Source organism: Hemicordylus capensis, chromosome 11, assembly GCF_027244095.1.
Source record: "Hemicordylus capensis ecotype Gifberg chromosome 11, rHemCap1.1.pri, whole genome shotgun sequence".
NCBI classification, from domain to species: Eukaryota; Metazoa; Chordata; class Lepidosauria; order Squamata; family Cordylidae; genus Hemicordylus; species Hemicordylus capensis.
Window position 1 is genome coordinate 26267835 of NC_069667.1, and position 12763 is coordinate 26280597.

Genomic DNA, 12763 nt, shown 5'->3' on the forward strand with positions numbered 1-12763 from the left:
TCATCCCAAGCCCTTGGTTGATTGTTCTGCTTTTATTTTTTAGCCCTAGTGGCAGTGTGAGCCTCTTGTGGCAGCTCCGACCCTGCCTTCCCCGCTGTCCAATGGGCTTTATCCCAAAGACCTGTGTCACATCACGGGCCTTTGGGAGAAAGCCCATTGGCTGGTGGGAAGGGTGGAAGAAAAGAAACTTCTGCCAAGGTTGCTCAAAATGGAGCTCTTTCCCACCTTCTGTTCTCATTGGGGAATGGGGTCATTGTAGGTGACGGCCTCTTGTTTTCCTGACCCCTGAGAGTGGGAAAAGGATCTGCAGCTACCACTAAACATCCTCCCTCCATTAGCCAATGGGGAATGTGAGCAAATCCATCACCCACTGCCTGTTGTAAGCGTGGGGGGGCATAGGGGCCCAGCATGCCATAGGGTGCCCAAGGAGGGACATTTGCCCCATAGCCCCCTTCAGCCTGGCACTGGCACTTGGGTGGATGAATGCATGTGAATTGCCTTTACTGAGGAACATTGTGTGTGAGGAAAGATGTTGAAGTTCTGTTTGCGCTGTTCTATCTGTTCCATTCCATTCACATCATTACTTGATGCTGAAGTCACTTTTGTAATCCCCTTGGGGTTTACGGTTTGCTTTTGTAAACCGCCTTGGGGTTGTTTTTAATGAAAGGCGGTATAGAAATTAAACAATAAATAAATAAATAAATAAGTCTTCTAGGAATAAAAATGCAAGAACAAAAAAGTCTGTTGTTGCATTAGCTAATATAATAAGAATTGACCTGAGTTTAACTCAAATGCCTTGTTCACACAATCATTCAAATCTAGGTTTTATGTAAGTAACATCAGCATGATTGTGTGAACTCATGCAAAGGTAGCTTATACCCAGAGATGAAGCTGAGATCCCCACTTTGGCATGGATTCACACGATCACATTTACATCGGTAATCCACATTAAACCTAGATTTGAATGACTGTGTGAACCAGGTCAAAGACTTGTGTTTCCAAAATATATACAATAAGAACCAATGTCTCAATATGTTGCAAAGGTGTTTTAAATATCATTACACAAACTCTCCCACAAACATAGTTCAGTGTAATGTGGGCCTCTCTGAAACCTATATGTATTTTGTTGGGTTACTTGTAGAAACTTGGATGCAATTTCCCAATTCGTGGTTGTTTTTTTAAACCAAGTTTGTCTACTGTGCGAAAACAACATACTGCTGACAGCATCGTTTCAGAATCTTCTCTTATAATAGTTATGTTATGATAAATTTCAGCAATAAAAAGGGAGCGTTTTGGTGTCAATTTACCATTTAGCCATGACAGCAAAACTTTACTAGATGGGAGCTGTAAAAAGATGAGGCAGGGCATGGAGAGCCTTAAAGCGGTGGCTTTGCAGTGAAACGTCTTGTACAAGTTTCTCGGAAATCCATCTTTTCTGAAGATATTCTCCATTGGCACATTGTGTCTGTCAACCTTCTGCTATTTTTCATTCAAGACAGTTTTTTCACCCCCAAATAATTTGTGCTATTGCTTCCTGGCTTTAGTGGCACAGTGGGGAGAAGCTTGACTAACAAGCAGAAGGTTGCCGGTTCGAATCCCCGCTGGTACTATATTGGGGAGCAGTGATATAGGAAGATGCTGAAAGGCATCATCTCATACTGCACGGAAGGAGGCAATGGTGAACCCCTCCTGTCTTACCAAAGACAACCACAGCGCTCTGTGGGTGCCAGGAGTCGAAATTGACTTGACGGCACACTTTACCTTTAATGCAAGTATGCCTTCCTGGAATACATAAAAAATATTTTAAATAGTTCTTGCAACTAGCCAAGTCAAAGAGAAAACCAATTATACACCAATGGTGTATACACAGAGCTGCCACAGAGGCATTAGGGTGACCTAGGCAAAGCTGGAAAATTATGTCCCCAATGAAAGTATGCGGTACAGAATTATACCATGCCAGTACCTAATTGACAATGTCCTCATCTCACCTCCTAAGATTCTCCACTCAACTTCCACTGACATTTGATGAGCCCCTGGTGGCGCAGTGGTAAAACTGCCGCCCTGTAACCAGAAGGTTGCAAGTTCGATCCTGACCAGGGGCTCAAGGTTGACTCAGCCTTCCATCCTTCCGAGGTCGGTAAAATGAGTACCCAGAATGTTGGGGGCAATATGCTAAATCATTGTAAACCACTTAGAGAGCTTCCAGCTATAGAGCGGTATATAAATGTAAGTTTAAAAAAAAAAGTTGGGCATTGGATCTTGGATGAAAGGAACTGGCACAAGAACTGGAGGTTGACAGGTTCAGACAGCACACCTGTAAGGGTGAATGCTCCCTGGAAACCTCTGTCCCCAATGTTCCTTACTTTCAATTGGTGATGTGGACCAACCCTGTATATAAAACAGTCCTGCTAGCTAGGGGTGTGCAAACAGGTTCGACGTCAAAACACTTTGGTTCAACTGTTCGGGATCAAACCAAACCACCCCCTGTTATGTTTGGGGGGGTGTTCACAAGCTTGACACTGTAAAAACAACAACCCTTTACCGCCCTCAGAGGAGGTGGTGGTGGGGGGTGTCCACAGAGGTTCCCCATCCCCCTGCCGGCCTTCCTCATGCCCTGATCAGCCAGTTTAGCCACTCTTCGACCAGTTTTTGGCATTCACCCGGTGGCGTGGCAGACATTATGGAGCCTCTGCATGGCCTGGGCAGAGGATAACTGGGGAGCAAGCAAGGCAACCTTCTCTCCTTCCTGCCTTCTGTACCCCTTTCAAAACTTGCATGGGTTGGTTCTGAAAGAGCGTGGGCAAGGCAGCAATTTGTGCCACACCTCAAGTGTCGCAATACCTTGTGCTGCCCTTCAACCAGAGTTAGAACAAACCAGAGTTCCTTGTGTTCATATGTAGCAGGAGACATTGGTTTGTTCAAAAGCAGAAGCTTTTGATATCCTCCTACTTGTACGTAGTCTCTGGTTAGGGAAACCAAATTCTGCTTACAGCTCATCAGGGCTTATCCTCATAGAAAAAAAAACAGTGACACTCTTTGGACTGGACTTCTGGGTGGAGGTCCATTCCCCTGCAAGCTTGCGGGGCCTCCAAATGCTGTGTGGCCAGCTAATGTAAGTAGCGGGGTTGCCTATGCAAAGTGTGGTGTATCTCTGCAAGTCAGTGGGAAGTATGCTATTCAGAATCTCATCTAAAAATAAAAGGAGTTTCCAGCTTTCCCTGAACATGTTCTGGTGTAATAAATAGTACATTGCAGCTTATCTGGTGTGGGGTGGGGGTGCAAAAAGCCTTTAGGTCCAGGCTCCAAAATTACCTAGGTGCACCTCTGAATAAAACCATAACTTCGAATAATGTCTGGTCTGACCCCAGTCTTGGCCACTGTCTTTTCCAGGGGCACATCCTGTTCTCCTGTTAGTATGCAAGGAAGCGGCCATGTATGTGCACAAAGTGTCAAAGGGACTAGTGCCATAGCATAAGACATTAACTTATGCAAATTCAAAGCCAATATTTAAGGTTACAGCCTAGATTGTATTTTAGCATGTTTCCCATGCGTTTTGCTTGCTGCCGTTATTGGACGATGGTTTTACTCTTGTCACCATCAAGAAGGGCTATAAATTGAATAAATTGCAGGGGCATATTTGCTTTCTGACCCTTTATTGCTTTTCTGTTTTTCATCTTTGCTGAAAGCCAGTTTTGCTGTAATCCTCAGTTTTATGCATATTTCCACCACCCCCTCCATCGCAAGTAGTTTTGACCTTCCTCTTTCAGGAGATCCGTCTCCATAAAACAAAGTATGTTTCCCCAAAATAGCTAACCTCCAGGTTTAGCTGTTTAGAAATCTGCAAGGTTGCATAGCTATCTCTGGAAGCCACACAAAGCAAAAATCTCAGGCACGCTGCCTGTGGCTTGGGCTACTTTGGCAGAGCGTTCTCTCAAGGCATGCTGGGTTGCTTGTAGTCAGGACAGAATCTGGCTTTGAGCAAGGGGTGATTACTTGCTTGTACTACTGTGCACGCAGCCTGGGATAATAACTACTAGAACAATGATGAAACTCTACTTTGAGTGATAAATGATTTTGACATGCAAACAAGCATGTTTGGTTTGTGTAGTTCGCAGGGGAGCAAGAGCAGGAGAGAGGGCATGCCCTCAGCTCTTGCCTGTGGGCTTCCCAGAGGCATCTGGTGGGCCACTGTGTGAAACAGGATCCTGGACTAGATAGGCCTGGGGCCTGATCCAGCAGGGCTGTTCCTATGTTCTCATGAATAAGAAGACGGCTTCCTGGCACAAAGGGGCTGGCAGTCAAGATAAAGGAACAAAAGGGAGATGTGCAAACTGCATGCACACACTAGACCGCATTCCCCCACTTTTCATGGAGTTTTACAGTTGTTAGCTGTTCTGAACTAATAGTAATAAAATCCAAACTACTCCAAAGTATCCAAAGTTTACCAGATGGCATACACAGCAGGAGTACCTTCCCTCCCTCAGTGCTTGTGTTTATCAATAATATGGCTCTATTAATATAGAAAACTGATCTGGAAATAGATATTTAAAGAGCAGGGCTTTCAATCATATATTTAAAATGTTGAATAGATTAATTGCTTAGATCATTCAATTAGAAAACTAATCAACTAAAATCATGCCCGGATTCATTGGGCAGCAGATACTTTAAATAAATGTGTTAACTGTAAATGCTTATACAAAGTGCAGATAGAAAACTCAGTCACAGAAGAGGCATTCTCTCCTATCTTAGAGAGAATGGGAATGCCTCTTTCAGCATGTGCCTTAAAGAATACTATTTAGTACTGGGTTTTTTTTAATAGTATGTGCATTCATGAAAGTTATTAATTGAACATAGGAAGCTACCTTATACCAAGTCAGACGATTGGTCCAGCTAGCTCATTATTGTCTACACTGATTGGCAGCAGCTTTCTGAAGTTTCAGGTAGAAGCCTCTCCCAGCCCCACCCAGAGATGCCAGGGAGTGAACCTGGAACCTTCTGCATACAAAATAGATGTTTTACCACTGACCTACAACCCCGTCCCAATTGATTAAAGCTCATACAGCTAATTGGCTAACAGCTCAATCGCATGCACATCTCCATGGAAGTACGTCTTGGGATTTTCAGTGGGGCTTATTCTCAGGTAAATGTGTTTAGGATTGCAGACTAAGAGTTCATTAATCAGGTGACAGCCCTGCAAATTGCACATTATAAGTCTGCTCAAAGCAGGAATAAATTACACAATTTAGAACTCTGCAGGCGCCATCGAGAGCAATTGGAGTGTTTCTGAAGAATTATCCCTAATTGTGATTGAATCTAGAGGTGGCCCCAAAATTAGAGAGACCTTGTTGCTATGCTAATGGGTTGCCTGTCTCTGACCGAGTGGTAGTTTTCAGTTTCAAAGCTTCATAGCTGTTTCATATCCAAAGATGTGGCCGATCCTAGAAGTTGATCTTTTCATCTCTTTGATGTATCGGCATGCCAGTGCTCCCAAATTGTTGGATACAAATGCCACATCACGTGTCCCTTGATTAAAAATGGGGGACACACTCAAAGGGATGCATAATCTGGTTTCTCCATCAGTTCCCTGGGCACTTTCTTGAGCCTTCCTTGTGGAAAGGTAGCAACAGTCAGAGGGAGGGGTGTGGTGTGTGCTGACATTGGGCCTACACTCAACATCTTCAAATGTTTTGCGAATCACTAGCTTGCTTGTTCTTTTGAAATGTGTTGATCGTGCAGTTTCTGCAAGTGGCTTCAAAATAATGGAGTGTAATGAGATATCCCTTTCTAGGTAAAATGTATTGGTCATTGGGGTGAATTGAAGTAAAACCAATTTGATCATGATGGGTTTTTAATATTTAATAATGTTCAAATAGCAAATCAATACCAGAATAAATAAAATATCCAATAATGGTCACCCACTTTTAGCCCTTGGTTATTGTGACTCTTTCCCACAGCATGGCCATTTGTTCTTCAGCAATCACTTGAGTCTGCCACAAATGTATAGCACTAACACAGTAGGATTCAAAAGCCAGTGATATAGAGGATGTGGGACGTGTAGGGACGGAGTACCGGTATTTCTCATCTACTCTGGCTGTTGGGGTGGGCGTGGCCATGGGGGCTGTCATGGAGAGCGCCTTCTGCGCTTCTGAATTTGCAACTATATCACTTTCAAAAGCTATGGGTCCACCCCCTCCCACATTTTATCTATGACTTGCCTTAATTTTCCAGATCAAAACAAGACCCAAGTGATGAGGGTGCTATTAGGGAAGAAGACGACAGCAGGGCGGGGATTTATATCTGCTCTGTCCCATAAACCCAGGAATTACAGCTCACTGACACCCCAGAACTGCTCTATCGGAGTGGAAACACATCACTTGACCCGCAGTGACTTGTTTCTGCTCTTCTTCCAAGCACAAACAAGCTCTGCTCAGGCGGCAGGTAGATCTTCACTCTCAGGTAATTACTGAGCAAAATACAAATTCACCAGCCCTATCCAGAAGCTGCAAAGTTAGGGGGACTTCCAGGCAGTTAGGAGACTATGAATAGGGCTTAAGTACTTTCACGGCCATTTATACTCCTTGCTGTTGCCTATGTGGCAGTACCATGAAGCCAAATCTGAGTGAAGGCAGGAGCAGAAATGAATGCTTCCCACCCAGAAGCTTCTACACACTAGTATCTCCAAGGTAGAAACCATTAAGGAAACTATACCAGCCAGTGAGGTGGCAGTGAACATAAATGCATGGCCACCACCAGTACAGCTGGTAAAGACTGCGAGAAAAAGTGAAGGGGGCATCATTTTAATGGGATTTTTTTTCACATCACCCCAAAGGTTTGAGCTTGAGTTGAGAACATTCTTAGAACTTTTGAGGGACATCTACTTCTGGGCCTTGGGACAACATTCTCTCCCAGGACTAATTATTTATTTTATTTATTTATCATATTTATTGATAAATTGTTAGTGCTTTGTTGGAAATGGTTTGTGTTATGTTATTGCCATCAATTAAATGGGCTATCCTAGATAGGCAGAGCAATGGCAGAAATCCATTTGTGATGGGGCTCTCACTTTGATGACCTTGCTGTAATGATTGTGAGATATAAAAAATAGTCCCACTAAATGCTCTTAATATACACTGCATTTTAAAGATGTTTTTCCACCCCTTCCCACTGCCAGCCAAGAACAGACTTACAAACCTTCCCGTGGTTTTTTTAAACTCATCAATGGACTTTCCCTGCCGTGTTCCTGTTGAAATCCAAAATGGCAGCCCGCTCAGTTCCAATACTATTTCTAGCTACAAACCTTCTAGTTAAATTTCTATAGAACTCCATGTTGGCGTGTTTCGACTTTGTTCTCTCTCCCTCTTTCCCTCACTAATGTCTGAAACTTGAATTGCCCTCAGGCCTTAAACAAATGGCCAGCCTTGTAAAGGAGAGTTCTCACCCAAGTGCTAAACTGAAGGTGGCAGGAGCCGAACCGAGTGGGATTTCTCCAAAGAGTGCCTTTTCTTATTTCACCACATTTGCCTGAGGTGCATTTACAAAGTGGCTTCTATCAAGCTTAGGCAAGGAGGTAACTGAAATAGGAGCTTTCGTAGCGGTTAATGTAAAAGTCACCACCTGCCTCTGGCCATTTCCTTCTCCAAACAGCTGTCACTGGTGCAGTTGGTGGGTCTGTGTCGAACATGAAGGTGCTCATTCTTTGAGTGTCTTAAGGAACATATGTTAGGCCATGCACCTTCTGGTTTGCCTCCGATCAGCACACTGGGTTTGCTTTATTTTTTAAAATCCAATGTGGCTGTATGAGCCATTTATCTTCTTAGTTCACAGCAAGAGAGTCCATGTTCACTTTGTTTTGACCAAATTTCGGTTGCCATGCTGTGGTGAGTAACTCCTTGTCTTCAAGAATAGGCTTGTGGGGGGGGGGTTGCTCTAAGAGGAGGTTTGTGTTGTTGTTTTTAATGTTTATATTTCTCTTTTCCATTCCCAAAACCAGAAGCCCAAAATGGCTAACAGTAGGAGTTGCAGCGTGGAAGGGGTCCTTGTAGTGTGACCCCCTACTTGACAAAGAAAATGAAATCCCTAAAAACAATACCATTAAACATTTAAACAAACACAATTCAAAATATGGCAGCAAAATAAGTGACAACAATTAAAGGAGAACTAGTGGACCCGGGTGCAGTGCATGGACCCATGCATGGACCCCAGGGCCAGGGCCAGGCCATCCCCCTGCCTCACCGTCCTCCTTAGGGCTGTGGATCTTCTCCTGCCATCCATCCTCCTCCCACCTCCCATATTCCTCTTGCCCACCGCCCCAACCATCTCCTGGTGTGCACTCCACCCTCCCGCCCTTGCACGTGTCACCCCCACTGGGCTCGCCATTGGTCACGGCTGCAGCGGGGGCAGAGCTTGCCACATCCCCACGCATCCCCTCTACAGGAATTAATTATATTGTGCACTTGGGAAAGGGCCTTCTCTGTTGCTGCCCCCAGACTTTGGAATGCTCTCCCAGTGGCCATTCGCTCTTCAGACTCCATCACAGTTTTTAGAAAGCTTCTTAAATCTTGGCTTTTTACCCAGGCTTTTACATGACCGTTTCTACTGCTGCTTCTATGTGTTTTTTCTTATTTATAGTTTTATGCTTGTATTTTATAGTTTTAAAATTAGAATCAGGGGTTTTTAGCTTAATATTTTAATTGTCATTTTTATTGTATGTTTTTAACTTTTGTAAACCGCCTTGGGATTGTTTTTAATGAAAGGCAGTATAGAAATTCAACAATAAATAAAAATAAATAAATAAAATTAATTAATTATTATATTTATTATATGTGTTACATTTATTATGTAACACTGTGATCTTCACTATTTTTCAAGTGGGGGCCATTTTGACCAAAGACTTCAAAGTGAGAGCCATTTCCCACGAGACTAATCTCCGTGCAGTACTGCTCTTTTCTCTGTGTGGTTGGGAGGGCCCCTTAAGAGAGACGGAGCCCCCTCTTCAGAGCTCTAGGAGGAAAGCGCTGGGAAGGGTTATGCTCCCCAGTCCTCTGGGATCACCTTCCCCGCAGCACTGGGCAAAGCACTGCACGGTGAGAATGGGCACCTCTTCCGCTTGGTGCTAGAGGGACTGTGCAGAGTATTAAGCTTTAGCCAAAGCTTCACAGAGGCCCAATAAACAATTTGTCAGGGGGGCACTTTGGGCTGAAGGGGCCACCACTGGCCTCGGGCCCTACAGTGAAGAATGTTGATCTAACAGAATACAACTTTTGCCTGACTTGAATTTTTGAACTCCGCATAATACATATGTTATTTTAGAGCTGCACATTTTGTGTCTGGCTGCACATTTAAATGAACAAACCCTGCCGTATAACGTATCATCTCCTCCTCCCACAGTCCAGTTTGTGGACATACAAACCTACATAAGGGGAGGGGCATGGTCTCCGTTTGAAAATCTGCAGCAGATGGACTTCATGGCTGATAGATGAGTTGCTATAAACGTCCCTGTAAACTACTATGTTTGAAGTGATGTTAGAGTTCTGTCTGGGTGCTACGGGTGCTGTGACTCATTCCCCTAGGCGTTTTCCAGATTACACGCTGCTGCCATGTGCCCCATAAGTGCTCATCCAATTGCTGGATTCCAGTAAAAGTTCTACAGCAACACGAGGTCATGGAGACCTGTAAGTGAAATGGAATGGGCGGTCGTTGCTAGTTTAGTTTTAATTTTGCAATAAGATGTGCTCAGTTAATTTATAGCTGGCAATTAGACCCTGCTAATTGGACAAAGAGGTACCTTTCAAAGTGGTGACTGTCTTCAAGTGGAGGGGAAGAACAATTGTCCCTATTCGACCCCAGCAGAATGTCCTTCCAGTGCAGTGAACTTCACTACTTGTTAAATGGGGGCCACTTTGACCAAAAAGACAAAAACAAAAAAACCTACCCTCCAAAGTGAGAGCCGTTTCCCTCTTTGCTGATATCTGCACAGCACTCTGCTTTTCTCCATGCTGGGAGGGCCCTTTAAGAGAGACGGAGCCCACTTTTAAGAGTTCTAAGAGGAAAGCACTGGGACGGGCCCCTTTTCCTCGCACTCTGTGCACACCTTCCAAGATGGTGCAGGCTCTTGAGAGGGCTCCATTCCCCTTAAAGGAGTCTCCACCGGTGCTGAGCTTCAGGGTGAGAATGGTCATCGACATGGTGCCGAGCATTCAGCTTTGGCTAAAGCTTCACACACCGATTAGTCAGGGAGAGCTAGTCTTGTGGTAGCAAGCATGGATTGTCCCCTTTGCAAAGCAGGGTCCACCCTGGTTGCATTTGAATGGGAGGCTACATGCATGCGCACTGGAAGATATTCCTCCTTAGGGGATGGGGCCACTCTGGGAAGAGCACCTGCATGCTTGCATGCAGAAGGTTCCACATTCCCACATTTAGGATTTAGCGGGGGTTGCCACTGGCCCCCAGGCCTTACAATGTATAACACTGTTCCAGTGGCTGTTGCTGGTGTCTCTTTTGTGTCCTTTAAGTGGCCTGGAACCCTCTTCTTTTCTCGTTGTTTTTCTCTGTGTAAACTGCTATTTGTTGAAAAGCACTATATAAGTAATAGTAATTCAAGAAATCACCTGGCTAGATCACGCCAGCATCCTGTTCCCAGCAACCGTTGTTTGCCGCCAGCATCTGTTGTTCAGAGGGATCATGTCAACGTATGTGGGAGTTTGACAAGCATCTGTCTAGGATTCCTTGAGCACAGAGTATTCCATTGTGGGTCAGGGGACTAGACGAGAGAGCCCATAGCGTCCCCTAGGGTCTGGTTCTAGCCACAAGAAAGAGAGGGGAAAGGGCCATCCAGGTTGCAACATGGTTTTCTGAGCCCTTTTGATAGATGTCCTTGTTGAACACATCTCTGTGTTTATAAGAATTCCACGGTATGGTGCCTGGAACTTTTTCGCCATGGGGCCCAACAGAGCCATTCAAGGCTTATATTTATTGTGTGCTGAACCGTGCTGCAACCTTCCATTATTGTTGCTTGTTGTTTTGCTGGCAGAGAATGATATTATTTTCATTGTAGACTCCCTGGTGGGGTCTTTAACACCAGAAGTGCATCCACGGCAAGGAACTTCAGATAGTTATCACGACAGTGCTATGGACTTCTGCTTGGTGTTTGTTTAGCAGTTCTCCCCCCCCCACACACACACACACACACTTCAGCCTCAGTGGTATGATGCCTCTCAATCCCAGCTGCAGGGGAGCAACAGCAGGAGAGAAGGCATGCACATACCTCTTGCCTGTGGGCTCCCCAATTGCATCTGGTGGGCCACTGTGTTAAACAGGATGCTGGACTAGATGGGCTTTGTGCCTGTTCCAGCAGGGCTGTTCTTATGTCTTTATATAAGGCTGAAAAAAACCAAGGAACTTTGCTTATAGCACTGCTGCGGTTTACCAAAACTCCTTTTTCTTGGGCCAAGTGAAAGCAGCAATAAGCTTCCATTTGCTTTCAGCTTCATCACCCTATTCACTTTCTCACTTTCATATTTCATCAGGCGGCATTGAATGTTGCCTCGAATAAGAGAGGATGCTGCATTAAAGTACCGTTATACCTAATATTTTCTTAACAGAGAATGGGACATAGACAATTGGTTTGAGCTGAATATCTGCATGTGTTTGTGTGTGTGGCAGATTATCATCTCACAATCCCTATTTCAGGAGCTTTTTTGTTAGTGTTAACTACTTTTTAAAATGACAATATGAGTGTGATTCTTACACACACACACACACACACACACACACACACACAGCTGGAGTGCTCTAAACAAAGAGTTGCTTCACACCCAATTACAGCAACAAACCAACTGTACACTCAGCAGCAGCAGCAGATGAACCTGATCTGACCTCATATGATAAGTAAGATGTGTCACCATTCAGGTATGCTTATCAAGGTAAGATCAGCTTCATCTGCTGTTGGCATTGAGTGTACAGTTGGTTTGTTGCTATAATCGGGTGTGATGAGGTTCCAGGGAGCCCTCTGCAAACTGCCCTCTCTGGAGGTGACACCAAGAAAGTGGTTCTGCCTCACTCCATGAAGGCTTTGGGCAGAGAAGTGGTCCCAGAGACCAACTGTACTTCCACTTGTGGTCACTGTGCCATTGGCAGCTCTCCAGTGGTGCTGGTCCCAATACCAGCCCTGTATTTAAGCTCTGTGCGGATGTGACCATCCACATATTAACTGAACACATGAAGAGGGTCCGGGAGTGGGAGGAGAGCTGGTTGTGTGGGAGCAAGCATGACTTGTCCCTTTTGCTAAGCAGGGTCTGCCCTGGTTGCATATGAATGGGAGGCTACATGTGTGAACATCCCTCCAGCCCACCCCAATATGATCATGAGAACATGCCCTCTGTATTGTTTGAGTGTGTCCATTCTTGTTAGCCCACACATTATGCTCAACACACATTCAGTGGCTCCTTCCTTTCTGCATCTTGCACTTGATGAGATCTGTACCCAGATTCACTTTTAAAATAAATGCCTGTTCAGCCATGCACAAACCTGAATGTGTATGCCGGCACCTGTCTGTATAGTGCATTGCACATCCTCAATTAAATCTGGAGCTCAGCCTACAGAGAGAAGAAACGAGCAAGGGATGTCGTGCTCCTGTGTACCGGGTCTGTCTTTCGTTTTGAGATTTTGCTTGAGAGGAAATAAAAATGCAGCTTCTTAGCAGACCATCCTGAACAAGGATGCCCAAACAATTATGGCTTAGAAAGCATTAGCAGGAAGCAAGAGA

The 12763-nt window shown here is 44.7% G+C and overlaps 1 protein-coding gene across 11 annotated transcripts in view; it reads left to right on the top strand.

The window, feature by feature from the left end:
• Positions 1-12763, top strand: part of PCDH11X (protocadherin 11 X-linked) — a 651427-nt gene that overhangs the window by 398055 nt on the left and 240609 nt on the right. The window contains exon 6 of one of the 11 annotated variants that reach the window (XM_053273700.1): positions 9570-9669. The exons of the other annotated variants lie outside the window; for them this stretch is intronic. Within the exon in view, the coding sequence (XP_053129675.1) occupies positions 9570-9638 (69 nt within the window). The 3' untranslated portion in view covers positions 9639-9669. Of the gene's footprint in view, positions 1-9569; positions 9670-12763 lie in introns of those variants that run through there. 11 annotated transcript variants of the gene reach the window in all.